Raw genomic sequence first — 23,409 nt, forward strand, 5'->3', positions numbered from 1 at the left:
TTACTAAATGCTGTATTTCCTTCTTACTTTCTCAATACAGGTCAACTATGTAAACCTCCATTTTCCCATAACCGGTCCTTCTTTTGCCGTTTTTTCTCCCCAGTGTTCCACTTATATTTACTCTTACTACTTGGCATGCTGAAAAGATCAATAGCTCTGAAAAAGCTGTTACTAGGGGAACAAAAATATTTTGAAAAAGTTCAGATAGTAAAGGAACAGACATATAACCTTACAGTCTGGCCATGTCTGGAGATGTGCAGAGGAAGGGTCAGCTCTTAGGAGCTTTGGGAATGAGGAGTCCCTGCTGGTAAGAAATCTTGGCTGCAAGTTAGCAATGAGACAGTACTTGGGAGACTGCTGCTCATGTCCAGGCCTCCATTTGACCCCTGGCACCATAGTTCCCCTTATTTTGGATCTGGTACGAGATCCACATCCTGTTCACAGGCCTCTGGAACCCAGCCTGTACCGTTTCCTTGGGCCAGGTTGCTTCAGTATGTGGGAAGTGTGAGCCGTTCACCAGACCACTGGATCTGCCTTGAAGAGTCCAGGGGAGACAGGACAGAAGCAGATAACACTATCTTGTTTCCCTTTTTGTCTGCAGAGGGTGACCCACAGGGCATTCTAGGCTAGAACTCTAATGTCCACAGACACCCTTATTCTGTCACATGCTTAGTAAATCCTGTACGCATGACACAGTACCACAGAGCCTGAGTTTGGATAGATATGCAGTGATTTCTAATTGAAAGCATAACCCCCGGGGCCTCAGAAAAGACTGCGGTGAAGTAGGACTGATACCATTTAACTGATACTATTCATCCCACTTCGTTGACCAAGCTGAGGTCCAGACCAGTGCCTGTTCAATGTTGCAAACAGGCCAGATGACAAAATAGCCTGAGACCTACCCAGGCTCCTGTCTTCATGGCCGGACTTCTTGTATACAAGAAGACCCTTACATGTTCAAGGCCTTGGTCTGATTCCCCACAGAGGGGAAAAAAAAGCAGAAGGCTTTCCCAGACAAAATAGTTCAGCGACCTAGAGACATTAGGAGCATCCTAGCTAGTAAAATATAGATTGACAAATATCAGTAATTTCCTTAAACCAGAGCAATAGAAAAGAAGGGATCATCTGTTGCCATAATCTACAACATTTTGGCTCCTTATTTGGCACCAGGAGGAGAGTTTTTTTTTTTTAAATTAAGTGATGATAACCATATTTCATCAGTATTTAGAAATACGGTTTCTTTACACTAGAAACAATGCCTTCCTTAGACCACCAGGGGGCAGGATTGGTATATACTAGCTGAGAATCGTCTTCATATAATGCAGAGTAAACGGACTTGTAAACCCTTTGAGTTAATAACAAAAATCGTTGCTGCAGTGAGTATATTATTTACCAGTGTAATATTTCACTGATAATATTTTAGCAACATGACTCTTCACAGCCCACTTTCATTCAGTTCGGCAAATAATGTTTACAACTAGATTGAAATTCTGAAAATAGGAGTGTAGTTACACAGAGTATATTTTGTGTTCAGCTGCCTTCTCATGTTGATACTGATGAAGGATGAATTTCAGGAAAGCATAAGCAGAGTAATGCATTAAAGGATCAATGTGGATAGAAATATTAGAGAACAGTTAATACGTGCTTCGTGAGGAAAAGCATGAGGAAAATGGAATGCCAGACGCTAGAGGGGACCCAAAACAAAGTCTGATGACAAAGCAAGGATGGGGAAATATCCAATACTGTGTTTAAAGCTCTTAGTAAGATCCTCCCATAGGAAATCAACCTATCCATGAAAATCCCAGTCAGTGGATACAAACCTATGCTCACTAATAATCTCTGTATTTCTGGTTAGGGGTGGGGATGGAGGTTGGGGACATGGGTAAGACAAAGGGCAGGGAATCTCTAGGGGGGATCCGCGGCCAAGGGAGGGTCCTAATTATCCTTGTTCTTCGCTCTCTGTCCCATACTCCTCCCCTCCCTTTTCCTTTCCCATCTACTGGTAACAGATGAAAAGTGTTGGTGTGAAGTGTGCAAGAAATTTGAGTAGGTTCATGTACCAAAAGTCTGCACACCCTCCACTGGGATCAGGGTAGTAGATAACTACTATGGCAATTCCCAGTGTGGAGAAAGACAGCCAACTTTGGCATACAGGAGAGCCTTCAATGTTGCGCCCAAAGAGACTCTACCTGCCCAAGAAACTTGAACTGTTCAGGATTCCAGCATCATAAGGAGAATGTTTCTCTAGTGCCCTGGTTTTCTAAGTGCAGACCCTGGGCCAGCAGCAGCACTACCCAGGCAGACATTAATTCAGCTCCTACTAAATGAAGTGCTCTGGGTTGGGGCCTGGCATCTGTCTCAACAAATGCTCTAGGTGAGCCCAAGCATGTGTCTGAGAACTACCACTTTTTGCCACATTGAGTTTGTGCCTCTGTGATACAGGCTGAGCAGCCTTCAGAAGACAGGCTGGGAAGGCTCAAGCCAGAGGGGAGGGCTGAGTGGGGTGCAAGCTAGTGGTGCTAGGTCACTGCCTCTAGCCTGTAAAAGCTGTGAAACAGTATTTCCAGTGTTCTTGGGGGTCTGCGATACTGAATGCCAAGTGACAAGCAAATTTGGCTTTTTTCTAGTTGGAAAATGATATAAAGAAAGTAATACCCAATTTTCCTGATCTTCTGCCAGATCACTGAACATGTAAAATTAAGGCTACTCCAGATTTTTATACCCCTAATTCAGTTAACATGCATCATGTTTGTTTATGTATCAACTTGGCACTATATTTCTCATACACAGAAGATCAGATTTTTTTTTGTTTGAGATAGGGGCTCATGTATCCAGGTTGGCCTTGAACTCTGAGGTGATACTCCTGCCTCAGCCTCTTGAGTACTGGGATTATAGGTATATGCTACCACATCCAGCTTCAGATAGAATTTTTAAATGTTCTGGTTATTCAGATGTAGAGGTTGTATCTGGAACACATTAATAAAGGCTTGTGTGTATGCACAAACCAAAGATCCTATGAAATGTTATATATTAAAGATTTAATAAGAAAAGTTTTACAAACCTAGGTGCACCTGTTTTATATATTCAATTAACGAGGCTTTGTTGTCATTCCAAAAATATGGAAGCTTCTCCTCACGAGGATATTTACAGCATGACAGTTCCAGTGTAATTTCAAAACACTGAGCCCAGATGTAGTTGTAATCTTGCATTCCACCTAAAAAGAAGCATATTTAATTTTTGTTAAGGACTACAACTGGAGTGGAGCCAAGTATCACATGCACTGGGGACGAGGGAATGACACAGTTGCAAGAGGTGCATACCCAGACCTGGAAAGGATGAATGTGACACATTGGCATGTAAAGGCAGGGACTGACATTTTATTACCTGGCATGGGCAGGCAATGCTAAGTATTCCCACATGGGTACCTGGATCAGAGTGGATTAAAGTCCACTTGTACATCAAAATTAAGTGTGGGGGGGGATCCTTTTTTATTTTTTTGAAATCCTGCACTATAAAGTATATTTATTCCTTAAATTACATTTTATTGTATTTTAAATTTTTTTCTGGTACTGGGAATCAAACTTGGGACTTGCCAGGCAAGCGCTTATGCCACTGCATATATCCCTAGCCCTTACATTTTTGTCTCAAAATGGATTTAAAAAACTTTAAATTAGCCTATACTAGTTATAGACTAATAGCTTTGATTTTGGCATATTCATGCACGCATATAACATACTTTGATCATAACTCACCCTTTTCCTTCCCTTTTTCCTCTCCCTCCCCTCCCCTTCTCTAGTAGTCTCCTTTCTCCTTTCAAGTCCTTTCTGTCTCTCTCTCGTAGATCCTTTACATGAGAGAAAACATGTGGTATTTGGCTTGGAGTCTGGCTTATTTCAGTTAACATGATAGTCTCCAGTTCCATCCATTTTCCTGAAAATGACACGATTAAATTACATTTTAAATGCATATAAGCTAGAATAAGATTTCATTTAAAATATTGCCATAAAACATTTATAAAAAATGGGCTGGGGATATACTTCAGTGACACAATGTCTGCCTGGCAAGCATGGGGTCACGAGTTTGATTCCTAGTACTAAAAATAAAAAAAAGTTATACAAAGCAAAATATACCAGTTATTAAGAGAATGATAATGTCCAACATTTACTTAGTGTTCACTGTTGCTATTACTATTAAAAGTGCTGTGTATTATCTCATTTAATTCATACAATTTTTACCCTGTTACAGAGGAAGAAAGGTGACGCTGACGTTCAGGCACATGTCCAGGGATTCCCACCCACTGGTGGCAGACACTCGGGTCTGGTCCACCTTTCCTGAGCCTCTGTGCTCCTACCCATTATGCCAGGGTGCTTCTGGGGGTCCCAGAAAGGACACCACAAGCCCCTAGGAAGAAAAAGACCCCTGTGGCTTCTGAGGTTGCCCATGCTTATGCTCCCTTACCTCTGGAGACCCTGTTTGCAGAGGGTTGTAATCATTTCATAAAATATACAAAAAAATTTTAGAATATATTTTTGTGGTACTAAGGATCAAACCCAGGAGCATTCTACCACTGTGCTACATCCCTGGCCCTTTCTTAAATCAAAATTTCATAACAAAGTAATTAAAGAATAACAATAATTAATACACTATGTATCATAATCTTAAATGCCCAGAATGTTAGTCAGAGTAAAAATCACAGACAAAAAAAGGACTCTTATAAAGAAGAAACAAAATGACAAAACTTTCAGTTTATTCATTTTTTTTCTTTTTTTTTTTGAGAAAGATCTCATTAAGTTGTCCAGGCTGGCCTTAACTTGCAGTTGCCCTGCTTTGGCCTCCCAAGCAGCAGGAATGCAGCATCACACCCAGACTGACAGTTTGATGTTTCTGAATTGGTGTGTATCCTAAATTTTATTCCTGAAAAAGATCCATGTCTTTAACTAAAACATTTTTTTTTCTTTCCTGGTGATACCTTGTTTTGCAATCAGTAACATCTTGGATTTAATGGAGCATAAGAACTTTGAAGAAAGTAAATTTTATTATACTTGATATCTGCCCAAGAAAATATTCAAGTCCATCAGAATATCTGGGAAGTGGATAAAATAGAAAAAGTTTAACTTCAATAAAATAGTCAAAATGTTATGTCCAGAGATATTAAATATGAAGAGTATCTATGCAGGCCCAGCTTCTAGCCAGGAAGAATTTCTCTGTCTTTACTATTTCCTTTACTTACCTTGTAGGTTTTATATTTCTCTCTGAACTTGTGTTCACCAAAAGACAAAGGAAGGAAAAGGGACAGAGAAGAAAACAACAGTGCTCTCAGTGCTGGCTGTCGAGGAGGTACAAAGAGTTTAAACAGCAAAACAGGTGTGAATTAAGGGTCCCTAGCAAAGTACATGGGGCTGTAAATGCCAAGTGTGAAGTGTGTCCCCAGTTCTGGACAGGGCCAGTCAGGCCAGGCGGTCAGGTGGTCAGGACGCTTGGCTCTGAACTGCTCGAGGCAGCTGGCTTTGCCTGCGTTTTTTCTGACGATACACAGCTTGCACATACACACTTGGGAACGATTTCCAACAGCAACTGCGTTCCCACACATCTGGATTTGTCTTGGAAGTTACAGAGGGAACCTGAAGGGGAGCCCTGCCGCTGGGCAGGAGGGCCCTTCTAACTCTCAAGACGGAGCTGGGGTCCTCAGGAGTGCTGGGCTTACTGGGTGGCAGAGAGGCCCGGAGGTCGGGGTGTTCAGTGGGACCTGCTGTCTGCATACCATTGGTCGCGCTCTGTGCTTGTTTACATTGTCTGGAGCACTGGCAGCGAGCCGCCGGACACAAAAGTACCAGCTTGGGTAAGATACTTGACAGTCTGTGTGTCCCAAATGCCAATCCGGGAAGGCGCCCGTGGAAGTGACCTCTGTGGAGACGTGCAGACTGCAGCTTGCTGTTTGCGGGGCCGAGGAGGGAATGCTTTTCGTTTCCAGCCCACCGGTCCCTGTGCAGCTCTCTCACCTGGAGTCCTTCGAACAGTTTTCAGTCCCTAGACCATGAGTTTTCAGACACCCATAGGCTCCTGTTTATATTTTTCCTTCTATCCTTTCACATTCTCTATGGGATGATGTCCCCTTTCCCCTTTCCTGGCCATCCTTCTCCAAGGATGGAAAGCTGTGTCCTGCCTGGACACAGTTAGCTTGGAAAGCAGCTTGACACGCAGCTTCCTCTGTGAGCTGCAAGGTCTGCCAGTGTGAACTCCGCTACGGCGTGGGAGAGCCGGCTGGACCTTAGGGGCCGCTGTCCCTGTAGCTGGGACTTAAGCAGTGCTTTTCTCCAAGGTCTTCGCTCCTCTCTACTACATTTTGGCCTTACATTCGTAGGTGAACACTGTGCCTTTTCTAAATTCCATTTTTATTCTAATTATGTCATGATTTAAAGTTTTTGTGTCTGAGACAAGATCTTGCTCTGTAGTCTAGGCTGGCCATGGACTTGCAATCTTCCTGCCTTGGACCCCCACGTGCTGGGATTACAGGTGTGTACCACCATGCCCAGCTTCACAATTGTTTATTTGCATAAGTCTGAGGGTGAGATCTGTGTCCTGTTCATCTTTCTTGGCACGGTTTCTGGCCCTCGGCAGGCAAATACTGTAATATCTGACTGAATGGAAGAGCTGTGGTCAGGGAGGACGGCGTCTGAGTACTCGCCAACCTGCTGGCCCCTCCACTGCGTGCTGATGTCCGCTGATGAAGCTGTGGCTGAGGGCTGGGTTGTACCTAGAGACCTTTTTTCCCCCACAACTTTTGGGTCAATATATCCTAGCTGGCCCCTTGGGGTGAAGGCGGGGGGAAGATAAAAGCAATGAGAAGGCACCCACCTTGGAGTGGATACCAAGAGTATCCGTTTGTGACTCCATCGGGGAAGTTCATTTTATTTTTACACTGATCTGGTTTCGTCATGTTGGGATTTCTCGAAGCATAGGTATGTGCAAGATGTTGGAAAACATCGTCATCGGGAGTTAAGCTTCGTGAGTGTAATGTTCCAGTTGCTGTATTTGAAAGATAAACCAAGACCACTTGATTGACTTTACAAGAGGAAACACACAATACTACGTTAATAAAAATTCAATCACATCTCTTAGAAATGCTCTTTTTTCCTGAAAGGGGAATAGTTATGGTTTAGATCTGAAATGTTCCCCCCAAATTCTATATGTGGAAGGTGATTGGATCACGGGGTGCTACACGGGTGAATCTGTAGCTGAATGTGGGGTTAGTAGGTGGTCCTGGCCGGAAGAGGCGGGGACACCGGGAGAGTGATCAGCCGGGAGGTGTGGCTCCCTCCCTAGCGCCTCTCCTCACACTCTGCTTCCCGGGCACCATGGCATGAGCCACTTTCCTTACCCAGGGCCTTCTGTTGTATTGATTCTCTATCTGAGTTTGCCAAAAACGAACTAAAACTTCTGCAGTGTGAGCAAAATAAACCTCTCCTCCTCCAACTGACCAAGATAGAAATCTACCCATTTCCATGAACATATCTTCTACTCTTTTCCACTTTTTAATGAACATATATGAGGTGAAAGTTCACAAAACAAGGTAGATACCTATTCAAACTCCTAAGTCAGCTTAAGAATTAAATATTCACTTAGTCACTCTTGCTAATTTCTGGAGGTCAGTAAACTTTCCTTAGGTGCTGTAGAGATTAGAAGAAGTTACTGTAATATTTTATGTCCTATATATTCCTCATCCCACAGTCTTAAAAGGGGTCAGTAATTATTGTTCATATGATCAATAAAGCTAAATTGTGCTAGATTTATTTTCTTTTAGCTCTGTGACCTCTTGTGAAATCATCTAAGTCCGATTTCACTATTTCACTGAAGGAGAGCAAGTTGTTGGCTGTCAGTTCAGCCACACTGCCCATCTAATATTTAAGAAAGGGCCAGGATGGCCAGGATTAGGAGAACGAGGCTCCTAGCCCAGCCAGAGACATGAAGTGAGAAACAAAGAGTTCACCCTCATCTGGAGGCCGAGCTTTGGCAGCTCTGATCTGTGCTAGAAAGCCAGAGAGGGGCCACGGTTGCTTACCTGGATCACCGTTATCAAACGGGTAACTGGCCACGAGGGCACCACCATGCAGGTTTGCAGAGAGGACAAATGTCTCTGATTTCAGCCACTTCATGACTGCCAGAGTCTCAGGCTGTCTTGATACATTATTATATTCAAAAGCATCAGGAAAATTTCTATTCAGGTCATACTGGTTGTAATTTTCCCTTTAAAAGAAAGAATCTATTAGGGTTTATTGATGGCCTGTGTGGGAGGACACTCTTGCTGTGCACTGACATTTGGCTCAGGCTCCAGGTGCTTCCCCTGTGTGGGTACCAGCATGGCCTTGCTGGCCTCCTATGAAACACACCTGGCACTCCCACTCTGCGTGGTCTCCTCCCATGTAACCTGCTCTCTCTCACCAATGGGACATTAGCTATTGTGAGGCAAACAGAGGCTTGAAAAGTGTTTGCATTTTGGGACTTGTGTTCTTAGAACACACCCTTTTAGAGCGCTGATGCTCCAATGGTAGCCACACGAAGAGCCTTCATGGGGGAATGAAGAATCCAGGTGACAGCCAGAATGAGTCTCAGGCCACGTGGCCTCAGGCTAAGGCCAGAGAGATCCAGGCTGAGGCCCTCATAATGGTATGGAGATTTCTCTGCCCTGCCTGGACTCCTGACTCACACAACTGAGAGTAAATAAAAAGGCTGTTGTTTTATATCATCAAATTTTGGGGTGGTTCCATATATAGCAATTGATAACAAACAGTAGTGGCAGCAGAGGGTGGGCGGTACTGGGAGCCTTGAGTGCCAGTCCCCTCCTCCAGCAGCAGGCAGGCCTCACGGTTGTACACTGATGACAGGCTCATAGGCTCGGAGGCGCCTCTTCTTCCCAGGGTCCAAGGTGCCCATAACGTTAGGGCAGCCCATCTTTACCGTCCGTTACTGTAGTAACAGTCAGGCTTTCGGACAGCTTCAAATCCATCTGGGTTCATTGAAGGCATAATGTGTATCCGGGTACTGTTGATTAGGTTTGTGATTTCAAGGTCTTTCCCATGCCTGGTTACCAGATAGTGAATTAGATGGAGTAGCAGTTCCCGCCCGACGGTCTGGGTGTGAAAGAGAAGAGGGGTGTTACTCAGTCTGAGGCAACAAGGGAAACAGTCCCCAGATAAGGACTCTCTCAGGGGACTTTGCACATAGGTTAGACCAAGCTTAGCTTGTGAAGCCACGTTATGCAAGCACTCTGACAGTCTGGCCCCGCAATGGATCACAGGACGTGCTGCGAAGTACTTGCCAGATAAAGTTAAAATGCTCCTTTGTAAGTAACTTATTATTTTTCCTTATTTTCTTGGCGCTGAGGACAATAGTTCACTCTTTCAAAAATGAATTAGAGCAAGCGTCCTTCTTATGACAACGTTTTCCATTTGCTTGCCTTCCAAGAAAGTTTGTAGAGGAAAGGAGTTACGGAGAAGGCACGGAATTGTATAGCTCGGCAAGGACGTGAGGCGTATGTGCAAACCACCGCCACATGAAAATTGTGGATTTAATACGCATACTCTAAATAGGTTTCTGATTTCCATATTGTCCTATTTGCAAGTTCTCCTCTTGTGCATTTGGGCAATGTTTGTCCTATCTACGTACTTCTGACTTCTGCGTTCTCATGTTTCGGAAACGTGAGGAATATGGACATCATCTTCACAATTTTTGCCATAGGTACTTATCATCTGTATACTATTATTTAATTTATATTTTCTTTAGATGTGTTCACTTTTTGCTTACATTAAAAATAAAAGTTTATATCATTACCACTTTGCTGGAGACAGATATTTCTAACATATATTAGGTAAAAGCCTGATTAATAAAGCTTAAATCTTTGTTTGTTTTCTTTCCTTCTTTCATCTTTTTTTTTTTTTTTTTTGGAGACAGGATCTTACTCTGTAGCGAGGCTGATCTTGAGCTCATTATGTAATCCAGTCTGGCCTGGAATTTATGGCAGTCCTCTTGCTTCAGTCTCCAGAGTATTGGGATTACAGGCATGTGCCACCATGCTAGGCATTAAAATATAAAGTGTTATCTTCACTTAAAATTGTCTTCAATACCACCGAGGACTTGAAAATGAACTGTGAGAGATTTTCCTTAATAATACAAGAAATGTATCCTCTCCCTCCCTTTTCTTCCCTCTCTCCCTTCCCCTCCTTCCTTCCTTCCTTTGTTGCCTGTCCTCCTCACCTCCTCTCCTCTCATCTCTTCCCTTCCCTTTCCCTCTCCTACCTTTCATCGTGTGGTACTAGGGACTGAGCAGGGGCCTCCTAGCCGAGCTGCACCTGGCCTCCCACCTTTTTAGTTACAGTGAGGGCCTTGCTAAGTCTCTAACTTGCCCAGGCTGGGCTCAAACTTGCAATTCTCCCACCCCTGCCTCCTGGGGAGCTGAGATTTGAGGCCTGTGGCACCATGCCCACCTTAGTTTTCTTCCTGAAGTTATTTAGATTTCAGCCTTATAACTGGAAAAGTTGATTAGATTACAGCAGCTTCTTCCAAGAATACTAGACTCAAGGAATGTGCTTCTGAAGGCCAGATGTTTTTGAAATGCTAATAAATGGGAAATCAGGGGCAGTGGATGGTTAAATAAAGACATTGCTGCCGAGAAATTAAAGTTGACACCTCACAGGAAAAGATTTAATAGAGCCTCAAAAGAGTTTTCAGTTGCTATTTACCAAAGAAGTAGCACCACACAACAAAAGACAGAGTAATCCTTGAATGGTTACTCCTCCGTGTCCCCTTCTCACTGGCATGCAGCAAAGAGACCATATTTTATACATTTGTCACACTAATGAACATACAGTAATTGACATTGGGACTAAGAAAATTTGGGGCTAAACAAATTATATACTTATGGGCAGTCATAAAATTAGCAGCAGAAATCAATCAATCCTGACTTCCTACTCATTTTTATCTCTTTCCTCCACTATTGTGACTTGTTTTCACAATCCAAATCTTCACTGGAAAAAGCTCTTACAAGCTAACAAACAAAAATAGTCATGGATGGCCCACATGAGCTAAGGCAGAACATGATTGGGAGCCCAAGCCATCCCTGGCTTTCCAAAATGCAGTGTGGAAGGCTTGGATTTCAAATATGAAAGGGCAGTTGGCATAAGGAGCTTTCTTAGAAAGGAGCAGGAGTGAAAAACAGGTAAAGAAAAAGGGGAAAGACGTGATCAGGAAGTCTGTTGTAGTTTCTAAAATCTCTAACTGGTATTAGAGACCACAGGCCATGTTAGTCAAGAAGTCCAAGACTGCTCTGAATCCCAGGTCAGGAGGACGTCAGAATTCCTATGCTGTGAATATCTGGTTTGGACACTTGAAAACATTCTCAGGCAGCAAGTACTCAAATCAGGAGCTGACAATAAAATTTACCCAACCAAAAGCTGATGAATAAAGATGAGTAAAGAGTCTGGCTTGAATCAAAACCAAACTGAGGTAAAGAACTAGATTAAACAACTGTGGAACGGGTGTAGATCAGAATGTAAAAGTGAAGTTTATAATTAGCCTCAGAGGGGCCGGGGCTGAAGAAGAGGGAAAGAGGAGAGAGCAGGATTTGCAAAGTGCCGCTTTCTTTACTTTTCTTTGCAAAGGTTCATAAGATATCAGACTTTAAATATGTATATATTTATTGACTATGGTTTCAAAGTTTTTCCATAATTTTTTCTAACTTTAGAAAGAACTTTTGGCAATTTGTTTTGAGAAAATATTTATCAAGTTCACCAGCTATTTTAGTTTCCTTTCAGTTTTATTCTTCTGTTAATAAATTTAAATATGATTAAATTTCATACATCTTATTTAGAGATACCATACATAACGTGACAATATCCTATTTTGTATTTATTTAATTTCTGTTATTACCGAAATATGCCTGTAAGTGTCTATAATGATGTTTGATAAATATTAATAGCTATTCTGGAAAACAATATTCTGTTTTATTTCCTTTTATTTTTGTAATATCATTTTTTTAATTAAAGAAAACCTTTGGCATTTTTACAAAACCAATGAAATCATGATTCTTTTAGGGAAGTGAGTAAACAAAGTATTTTCTGTCTGTCTCAGTATTCTACAGCAAATCAGAGGGTAAATAAAAACCTTGGAAAGATGAAAAAGAGTCAACTAACAGATAATTTAAAAAATGCTGCAGTAAACAGATAAAATTTCAGAGGGAGTTAAAACTTCTCATTTTTCTGTTGGGCCATATTTGCTGTCTCTGTAATAGTAGATTCATGCCAAATATTCAGATTAATTCTTCCCAACCTTAATATAAATGTCCCAAACACTCATTCATGTTTTATGTATAGACTTCCCTCCCTCGCTAATTTTAAGACTTTAGAATTAAGTCTTTGAATATGAAACCTTGGAGAGTTCAAATTTGAAGAAAGAATGTGGTCAAAACAGTTTCCACCAGCCTCACCAGCCTGGTATTCAGCCTGCTCACTTCCTTTGTGTGTAGTGCAGACTTCATGAAAGGGTCTCTAACAACAAGCAACTGGAAAGCTTGATGTGCACACAGCAGCTTCTGGAGCCTTTCACGGGGGAATCAAGCAGCGTTAACATGGCAATAACCCAGGAAGCAGAAAATACGTTCTCTATCAGGTTTACTTCCATTCAGCCAACTTGGAATTTGCCAGATACATAAAAATGAGTCTAGCTCTTCAAAGATCTTTTATAAACAGTGGGAAATTTTTGAAGAACAATCCACAACGCATGTAGTGGGGAGAGAAGGATGGAGCCCAAAACTTCAGCTACCCTAATGATAGAATCTATTTCAAAATGCCATGCTGTAATGCAACTTCTGGGGGAAAATAAGCTCGTCAGGTCTGGGGCAAAAATGTTGTGTTACAGATTTGATTCAGCTAATCCTGTTCAAATGTCAGCCCTTAGGGGATGTGGCTCACGGGTAGAGCACTTGCCTGGTACAAGTGAGGCCCTGGATTTGGTTCTCAGCATTGTAAAAAGAGGGAGGAAGAAGCCCGAAGACGACACCGTCTGGCATATATCTTCTGTTCTTCCATGCCTGGGATCAAAGCCCTTGTCACACTACACACCTGCATATCTAATTCATGCCACCTAATGCTACGCACATCCAGGATGATTACGTCACTGACCATCCCCTCCCCGCCAAGCCTTGATGGCAGAGATCCTAACCATTTTCCTCTGGATCCTTGCGCAAGATATAAAGAACTTGTGGAGTAACATTTGGAAGGACAGGCTTTATTTATTTATTTATTTTTTGCTTTAACAAATTTGGAACCTCTATCACACGTTGAATACATATCCTAGATTATCCAGGACAAGCACAATTTCAAATATGATGTGCTATTGATTGATAAGCCTTTAAAATACCCTCTAAACACAAAAATTTAAACATATAAATTGCATCTCATAAACTTTTATACCTAAAAGATGTGTAAAAAATCATTTGTCCTTTATCTTTTATTTTTAGTTGAAAAATATGCTTGCAATGATCCAGAGAATGTTTTTTTTCCAGCCTATCTGGAATACAATAAGCTGTAAACAAATGTCACCAGATGGAGAATTCTAAATGTGATATGGATTTTTCAAAAGTCTATACCCAAATAAACACTCATGGTGAAAATAATTCATTTGTTCATTTGGTAATTAAGAAACAGAAGCTTATTTGCTTAAGAAATCTGTAGGCAAAACTAAATAAATATCATAATTGCAATTCAGGTAAACTTAACAAACACATATGAATACCTGCATCCACAGTTAAGGGGACCCACGCTCTGAGTTGGGGGAAGCTGAGCTGGAGCCCAGACTCTGACCTGAGTGTTGCTTGTTAGCTTAACACTCTGGGAACCTGATTCTTAAAGCACATAGACATACCTCTCTTCAGATTTCTACTGGAGAGGAATTACACAGCTCTTACCCAACTAGGGATTGCCCAAGTGAGATACTTCTCCATGTGTGCAAAATTTGAAACTCATGGGGTAGGAGACAGGACAGGGAGAACTTGAGGAAGGAATAAAAGTGGAGATTGTCCAGGCCACTATATTTAGAAAGCTCGATTTTAAATACTGGCTATGGCAGAATGAGGTTGTGGGGAAGAGAAGGGGGACAAACATCTTACCCCTAAACAATCTGAATTAAGAGAAAAGCAGAGTCCTATTCTATGTGTATTGTCACCAACCCTTCCTAAAGTGACTAGATTTTAGGTGTGTCAGGTAGGAACTTGCATAAATTAAACCCAGAATTGGGGTTTCTACAGTTCATTATTTTAATATGTGCAAACCAGGGCCTGGATGAACTAGGAAAACATCTGCTCATCCTATTAAAATGGAAAGGTGGAACACAGGCATCCAAAGCTCCTCATGGCTACCTTGTCTGGGAGCTCTGCAAGGTGATTCTAGAGCCCTGTGATAGAATTGGATCCCCTGGATCCTGCTGCTGCTCACTGTCATGGAGCCATGGTCTCAAGAGCAAAAACCACACACACACACACACACACACACACACACACACACACACACACACACTCTCACACACACAATATGGGATGAGGGCCAGGGTAGAGGAAATGTTTTAAAATAGTGTGGTCAATTATGTCCACCATACTACTCAGTGTGTATGTACCTCCTGTTGGGATTCTTCATGTTAAATTTATGAACTCCAAAAAAATCCAGGGACTTTGAAGTCAGAGGTGAAGTCTATAGCAAGAATCTGTTCTAAAAAGGTTAAGAACCACTGTCCTAAAAGATTAGCTCTGTTGCTTTTTAGTAGGATTGAAAGCATTGAAAAGTTTTGGAAAACATTAAAAGATGCTTTCAATTCCAAAAGATCTAAAGGGAACAAGATATACTCAGAGTGATTCCTCTGTTCTAGTTTAGGGCATCCTTTTCTCCAGCTCCGAATGGCAGGAGATACACAGACCTCAAATTCAGAATAATAAATTTCTTTTCTTTTTTTTGGTACCAGGGATCAAACTCATGACCTTGCACTTGCCAGGCAGGTGCTTACACCACTGAGCTAAATCCCCAACCCCCAGAAGAATAAATTTCTTAACAGCTTCATAGAGACCCAGACACTGCCATCAATGGGAATACAAAAGGGCACCTGTGCTTCAGATCCCGATCCCAGTGCACACTGAGACCTTTCTCTCCATCTAATTTCAGTCCTCAGAATCACAGTGTTCCAGAGAGTCCTTACTTGACAGGGAACATGATCTACCCAGAGAGAAAGATTCCAGAAATCTGGGAAAGTGTGTGGAAAAAATAAGCAAATTTGGGGGTAAGTGAGAGCAAAGTCCCTTGCTTATATTTAGTAGTTTCACTTCTGAGTAGCAGACTATAACCACTGATAAGTCATGAATTAAATAAACTATTGAAGGCAGGAAGTGCCATGTGTCTCTCATTAAAAGTAGAATTCAAGGAACCTTGGTCTGATAGAACAGATAGCAAAAAGTAAAGGAAGTCCTTGCTGCTGTGTATAGTAGTTGTTTTTACTAAAGGAACTCTGGTCAGACTCCCAGCAACACAACCTTTTAAAGAAAGAGTCCATTGCACTCAAAAAGTTCCAGATGGGTCTTCGCCTACCCCAAATCAGGCACAAGGACTTACTCCTGTCTTGGATCAGGTGTGTGCCTCTGAGCTCTTAGGACCAGTAGGGCAGCATGCCTGGCCAGGGCAGGCTGTGCGGGTCAGGAAGGGTGGAGCTGTTCCTGTAGAGCTTGAGTTTGGGGAGGGTTAAGCCAGGTCAGGAAACTCAGCATCCATTAGAGCACATTGCCTACATGAGGGCAAATTGGAGTGTTTTAACAAGTCAGCAGGCTGTCGGATTGGGATATGATTTACTCTGAAAGTCTTTGAAGTTAAGTGTGTTTTATAGAGGCTATTCCACATATTCCCATGTAAATTTCCTTTATTATAATGATGGGGAACCTTCTTTCATTCTCCTTGGTTGTCCATTGTACGGAATCCAGTAAACACAAGTACTGCAATTGTCATGTTCTTAAAATATTTTAAGGAACGAAGGCAAGAAAGAACAGTGGACATCTCCCACTGTGTGGGCAGATTGGCTGGGCATCTCAGATAAGTTAAAGGATACTTTGCAAAACAAACTAAAAATTGAGTTGACTTCTTCTAACTGGGAAAAGTAGGGAGACACTGTTAAGGAATTTAAGAGTGTTTTTTGAATGGTAGGTGTCAGAGAACCCTAAACATGAACATCAAAAATACTGAATTTTAGATGAAAGGACTGACAAAAGAATTTTAAAAATCAGAGGTGAGGAGTCTGGATAGGTGTCTGGGACTTTCTGATTGTTTTGAGTTCAAACACAATGGAGCTCCTGGGTTGGATCTCCTTAACATGGAGGAGGAGTAGGAGAATCAGCCCAGGGAGGCTGGGAGGGCGGGGCTGGCAGGAGTTCAGCGCAGGCTTCTCTCCCAGGCACAACCAAATGTCTTCCGACTCTGGCTCCTAAACTCTCCCAGAGGGTCCCAATGGGAATCCTTTCAGCGTCCTTTGCTACAGTGCACGCGGCTTCCTGCTTTCAGAGCCCGAGAGATCTGAGGGAAGGTTCTCTGTGACGACTCAGACGTTCACCCTGTGTACCTACCTCATCTCCATGCATATTTGCCACGTATTTGAACTCTGGAATCCCAATTCTGTGCTCCTTGGGAAACTGACCCACAACGAGGACCCACAGGTTTCTACCTTTACAGGGAAGAAAAAGAGAAAAATAAGTTGTCTCGTAAAATGACAGATGAACTCTGCAGGAGTGAGAGCAGGAGACCAATGATGTTGCTGCTCCCACCTGATTGCTTTAACATTTCATGGTGACTAACATTTCCGTGCTTACAGTGGTCTTTGTTTACTGCCAGAATTTAAGGAAACCCTTTCTATTTAACACAAATGCTACACTAGAATGTGATTTTTTAAAACTTGAGCACTTACTAGGTTACATAGATCTTATTTTTCCAAAATACTTATATATTTTGTTATGAGATCCTAGACCTTCATAGAAATAATCTTGCTGGGTACACAATTACACAAAGTTATAGCTGATGGCTGACTGGAAGTGAGCCATAGCTTACACTGCAAAGACAGTTTAAAAAAAAAAGCAACAGCAATAAAACATTTATTGAAGAAGGAGATTGTTTTTAAGTAAGAAATCCTGAAACTTGAACTCAAATGCAGATGTGACATGGCCTTTTCAACTAACACTGGCCACCTGTGGCCTAGACCAGAGTAAATGCACAAAAGACAAAGCTTTTGTTGTTGTTGTTCTTTTTGAGACCATGTTTCTCTATGCAGTTCAGGCTGGCCTTGAACTCACAGCCTCAGCCTCCCAAGTGCTGGAATTACAAGCATGTGTCACCATGCCCTGTAAGCATTTACTTTTAACAACCTGATCCTTTATCTACTAAAATAAGTGTGTCTTTAATGTGTATGAATTCTGTCAACTAGAAACTATAGCCTGTCCTGACAATGCTAAGGAAAACACTAACTCCCAGCTCTGCCTCAGACTGTGATTTGGGTAAGGAAGGATCGAAACAAGATGATTTGGTCTGTGTAAACATTACAGGTACTCTGGTCCACCTAATTCCACGTAATCCCTTGTTGTGACCCACTGAGATGGGTTACTAATCAGATTTATAAATGAGAAAGTGGATCTTCAAACATATTAAGTGCTGACAGTCACACAGCCAATTTGAGGCTATGATTTGAGCCTCAAAGTCAAAAATTGAACCCTAGTCTACATGATAGTAGTATAATTATCTTAGCTATCTTGTGTATATTTTTTTTCTTCTTTTTTCCTTTCTCCCATCCCAATTGTTATTTCCTTTTGAGCAGTTTCTTCCCCTTTCACTATATGTATTGTACATTTTGGATCTTATTTACTTTCAGTTTCTTACACTAGGGAGACAATTTGATGTCTATGCATGGGAGTCTGGTTTTATTTCACTTCTGAATATGGTCTCTAGTTGTATCCCTTTACCTATAAAAGCTTCAAGTTTATCCTTCTTTATGGCTAAGTGGTACTCCATTATATAATAACACCACATCTTTTTATCCTTTCTTAAGTTAAGGGTATTTGGGTTGTTTCCAAGATTTAGCTATTATAAATTGTGCTGCTATAACCATGGGTGCACATATATTGCTGTGATATGATGTTTTTAATTCTTCTGGGAAAATACCAGGAAGGGGAATAGCTGGGTCCATTGGGGTCTCTAGTCCTAGTTTTTTGAGGAATCTCCACACTGATCTCCACAGTGGTTGCACCTGTCTACACTCCCACCAACAGTGGAGAAGTGTTCCTTTCCCTGAAAAGCCCCTTTAGCGTTTGCAATTGGTTGATTCCTTGATGATAGCCATTCTTTCTGGGGTGAGAAAGAATCTCAGTGTTGTTTTAATTTTGGGGGTTGTTGCTAAGCCCTTGCTGTAGCAGTGAGATATCCGTAGCCCCTGACTTTCTGACCTCGTAGAGTGGTAACATGCACACATAATTGACTTCAGTGTGACATGCCTAATCATAAGCTCTGGTTTTAGAGAAACTTGGTTAATTTTTTCCAAGAAGGGATTATTAAATGCTTTACAGATGTGTGATTTTATAGATGATGCTTCTGAACAGGGTTCTAATGAATGATTTTGGGTTTGCCATGTGCACATGTAACAATCTATTTGGTCATTCCCTACCAGAAGCATTTGACCACCAGGACCCTCGTTCCCCTCATAGTATCGATTCTCTGTTCATCTTGAACTTCAGTCAGACAAAGTTAACGTCTTCATGTGAAACAAGGCAGCAGTTTTGAGTGAGCTGTTAAACTTGGTTCTTTTAGTTTACTTCTTAGGAATTCTTTTCTATAACCATTAATTTTTTGAAGTAAGAATAATGACAGATTTATATGGAGTATAGTCTTCCCTCATAAGCAAGAGAAAAACCAAATATTATCTCAACACAATATTTTTCAATTGTTATTTATAACTGTTTAGTCTGCAATAGCTGGCTCATTGCATAAAGCATGGCAGATGACAACACAAATTTTACTTGACATGGGTATACTATATTATTTAGTTTAGGGAAGGAACTCAAACCAATCAAACCTCAGTGCAGAAGTATTTGGGGGTAACACACTCTCAATTCAGCACAAAGGAACTCTAAGTGAACTGCAAGACACGCAACTCACCCTGAACAACTTCAGTGGTACCAAGTCTGAGAATGGAAACCAATCACTAGCCTGTGAAATCTTTGGGGATGACCAGCCTCTTCAACTCACTCTGGCTGTCTCTGGCCTAGGCCAGAGTAGGTGCACAAAAGATAAAGCATTTACTTTTAACAGCCTGATTGCCCAAGTAAGGATGATTTAAGCACGATTTTTCTTTTATTACCAAGACTGTAAAGGTCAATTCTCTTTCCCAGAATTTGAGTTAATGACAAGTATGCTAAAGAGTTCTGTCTCTTTTCACCACATAGTAAACCAAATTTGCATTCCAGATACTTTAGTATCTATAGTCAGTAACTCAGGATTTGACACAAATCTCAGGACTATGACATGTGTGTCCAACTGAATTTGTCTGGAGGATCAAAAAAACTTTCACAGTTTAGGAGGATTCACTACAATGTACAAGACAAGAAAGTAGACAATAAGGCGTCCAGGGGCAATGGAGAAGCTTGGAAAGGCAGGAAAGCTTCGACAGGCAGAAATGGGAGGTGTACCATTCTTGCATCAGAATCACCTGGAATCCTTGTGCGAGGAGTCTTTATCTACTAAATCAATTCCATGGATGAAGCCTGAAATATTTAATAAGGCCCCTTTGGTACCCCTGAGGTTCCTCAAATTAGAAAGCCACTGAGACTGAGTCAGTGAATGGTAAGAGATGTGGGAGGCAAAACCTTCTCATTTTACATATAATCACGAACACATTTCTGTTTTAAGAGATATACCCTCCCAATATCTTTTCAAATGGTGCTGTTTTATTATATTAGTGCACTCCCATTACTCAACCAGTTTTCTCCTGTTGGGTGTTCAGCAATGAGAATTTTATGCAAATTATGGCATGATCCCTAAAATTATATACAGAATTTAGGTTAAAATAGTTTATAATGTTAAAAAAAATCAGAATGCAAGTTGTATAACATTACACTGTATAAAACAGATTGTTCATTAAAATAAATAGCATCATAGCACATAAAGCCTTAAATAATGGAAGAGTCCCTGTAAGAGCAGAAAACAGCACATCGCCCTGCGAAGGCACAGGTAATAGGTTGATAAAGGTGAGTATGCAGTATTGCAAATATGGAGGTTTCCTTCTGTTTTGTCTTTCAAATCCGATATTGTTCTCACTATTTTGCTGTGTTCTGATTAATTGCTTTGCTTTGTTCAATGTTGTTTTGATTGGTTTTGTTCTGTTTGATTTTGCTGTATCTGATGGAATGGACAACTCCTGAGAAGACAAGAAGATATACTATGGGAGCTGTTGTTTTCCTAGTATCCTGCTTTGAAGTTCTGTACCAGTTTTGCTGCTTTGTTTTGATTGGCTTTGTCCTGGGTTTTTTTTGGATTTTATTATTATTATTTTTTTTTTGTCTTTTTCCTTTTTATCGGTACCAGGGATCGAACTCACGACTGCCTGCTTGCAAGGCAGGCGCTTATGCCGCTGAGCTAAATCCCCAGCCCCTGGATTTTATTATCTTTAAAATAAATTTAAAAATTAAAAACAAATCTTGAACCAAATCAGCCAAGATAGTGCAACAAAAGACACTCATGAAAGAGGACTTCCAGAGCTGCTTCAGAAAGTGGCAAGAATAATGGGATTAAATGCATTTGAAGTGTGTGAAGGGGTATTTTGAAGAGATTAATGACAATATGTTTTTCAATCTAATGAATTAAGAAAAGTAAATGTTCCCTGTATCTTTCCATCCCAGCTTGTGCCTTCCTTCAAAATGATCCATAGATCTGACTAGCACAAACCTTCAATTTCATTACCACATGCAGAAAATAACTTATCTCACGCAGGGTCAAATAATGGATGAGTCGACTAGAAATCATACATTGTTTGGTTAATTTAATCACTCAGTCTCCAAAGTTCACATACCTTCTTGATGTGAAGTATAGGAAAAGAAGTCCCTGCTAAGCAAGCCATTAGAAAAACAAAACCAACACAAGAAAACAAATGGGTAATAACAGAATGGGCCAAAGGCACAAAGTTAATTGATTTGCTATGCTTGCATAGTATCATTTAATTGAAAGCATTTTGCATATAATGATTCATTTAACAGCTATAGGTGGCAGGTACAGAACTCTCCTTTTACACAGGAGAAAATAGTTGTCATTTACCTCATAAGAAAGTGTTTCTTAAAGTGTGGCTTTGGAATCAAGAGAATAAAAATTACCTAGACGCTGGAAATGTGTATCTCAGGTCTCACCCGGATGTGCTGACCAGAAGCTCTGGGCATGGGACCAGCAGTCTGTGTTTAAAATAAACTCTCCAGGTGCTTCTCATGCTCAAGAAAGTTTAAGAGCCACTGTCACAAGAACTGGGTAGTTTACCTCTGCTCTGTTCTTAACTATGTTACATTGATAATCACCTAAGAGATGGAAAATACAAAACAAAAAACAATGAAGAAAAAAGTCAAGCAAATGTGAACTCATGAATCAAGATCGCTGGATATCTAACTTCTATCGTGGAGATTTTTGGTTATTTTTCCCTACTAAGGAGAATGGGAAATGGAAGGAGGCAGCGGAGGGGGACAACGAGGACAGTTTGGGAAGTTACAGACATTGGTGGCTCTTCTAGTTCTGTCTGATTAGCTGTTAGGTCCCTCCATTTAAGGACCCCAGGGCAGCCTCCCTGGCTTTGTGTGCCCCAAAGCTGTGAAATCTGTGGCGGCTGTCAGATCTGGCTGTTCCATCTTTGTGTGGTTCTTATCCCAAGAAGGCTTCGCTGGAATCTAAGAATTCTCCCAAAACTAAGAAATTTTTACAGATTTCTCTGACTCTCCTAGATCTCTCACTTTAGAATACATCTATAAAAAACAATATTTTGATAAAATGACATTATAGGAATTGTCACTGCAAAATATTTGGCCTCTTGATTGGTGTTAGGGTTTCATATGGGTGAGAGTTTCTTAATGATGTCAGCGTTGCCTAAACTATCTACTATCGTATTTTTCTGCTGCCCTGTGGTACCTCCTGTGGTGGGTCAGAGCCACCCATCAGGGCTAAGGTCACCTTCTTAGTAAAGAGCTCCACTGTAGACTTATTACTACTGCAGTCTTGAATTCATACACGTTACATAACTTGCTCTGGACAATGAAATGATGTGTCACTTCTGGGCAGAAGGAATGGTTGCCATTTCCCCCCTTCTATCATAAGCCAGCAATGTTTGCCAGTTTGCATCCTTGGGAAAATGACAACCAACAGATTTACAACCAATGATGGACATGTCAAGTGGGATTTAAACATTTATTATGCAATTATATACAATTGGCATGGTGGGGTCTTTTATTTATGTATTACAGTTTAGTCTATGCCATCTGGTTTCTGTAACCAACCCAACTTTATTATACTTTCTCCCTTAACCGTGTCTTTTCAGACAGGGGTAATCAGAACCAGAGGATTTTTTAGAAGTGATCTGAAATTCAGAAACTTTATTTTAAAACTATGCAACCCAAATTATCAACTTCTAAACATGTTATGTAGTTTTGCTTTTGTACCACAGAGCACAGAGGTTCACAATCCCTTGCTTATAGGAATTATGCAGTTTATATCTAAACATCGGTGGATAACAGTAAAAAAGTAAGTATTATATGAATACACTACAATATTATTCTAAAAGATAACACCATATTAAGGTATTTCTGACAAAGCCCATCTCTTAGAATTATTTCCTGTGTAATCTTACTATATCTGCCTATACCATCAAATAGTACTTGTATGTAGACAAATATTCCAGAACTGAAATAATGCTCTGAATTCTAGTAGTGCAAAGTTGGGCATGAATTGAGACAAAAAGACAACAAAAGGATCTAAATAACTGCCTGGTTGTAGGCAAAACAGGCCCATCCTAAGCATAGTGAGCAGAGGAGGTCATACAAGGATGCACTAAAACAGACCTACAAAATGGTAATTGGTAACTTGCTGGAACACAAGCCTGCCCAATGATAGAAATCAGCAACAGGATAGCAAAGACTTTGGCTAAGTCACAGATATGGAGACCAAGCTGAAAGCAGCAGTTGGGACCATGGCCCGTGACTGCAGCCTTGCTGGGTTAAATGTCAGAGTTGACCAGACCCCTTTGTAAATCCTGTTATGAATTTTAAAAAAATCACATACATGTGCACTGTATAAACTCATTTTGTACAAGGCTTAGTAGTTCATC

The 23,409-nt window shown here is 41.0% G+C and overlaps 1 protein-coding gene across 2 annotated transcripts in view; it reads right to left on the bottom strand.

The window, feature by feature from the left end:
* Positions 1-23,409, bottom strand: part of Cpm (carboxypeptidase M) — a 65,243-nt gene that overhangs the window by 15,885 nt on the left and 25,949 nt on the right. The window contains exons 3-7 of one of the 2 annotated variants that reach the window (XM_003476098.5): positions 16,643-16,740; positions 8,956-9,128; positions 8,060-8,244; positions 6,856-7,026; positions 3,062-3,214 (exon numbers count right to left, since the gene is read on the bottom strand). In XM_003476098.5, coding sequence (XP_003476146.1) covers positions 3,062-3,214; positions 6,856-7,026; positions 8,060-8,244; positions 8,956-9,128; positions 16,643-16,740 — 780 coding nt within the window. The remainder of the gene's footprint in view (positions 1-3,061; positions 3,215-6,855; positions 7,027-8,059; positions 8,245-8,955; positions 9,129-16,642; positions 16,741-23,409) is intronic. The other variant, XM_063255112.1, reaches the window with a different exon arrangement.

The sequence above is a fragment of the Cavia porcellus genome, unplaced genomic scaffold (assembly GCF_034190915.1).
Source record: "Cavia porcellus strain 051 isolate PalLab524CR breed Dunkin Hartley unplaced genomic scaffold, mCavPor4.1 scaffold_8, whole genome shotgun sequence".
Lineage (NCBI taxonomy): Eukaryota > Metazoa > Chordata > Mammalia > Rodentia > Caviidae > Cavia > Cavia porcellus.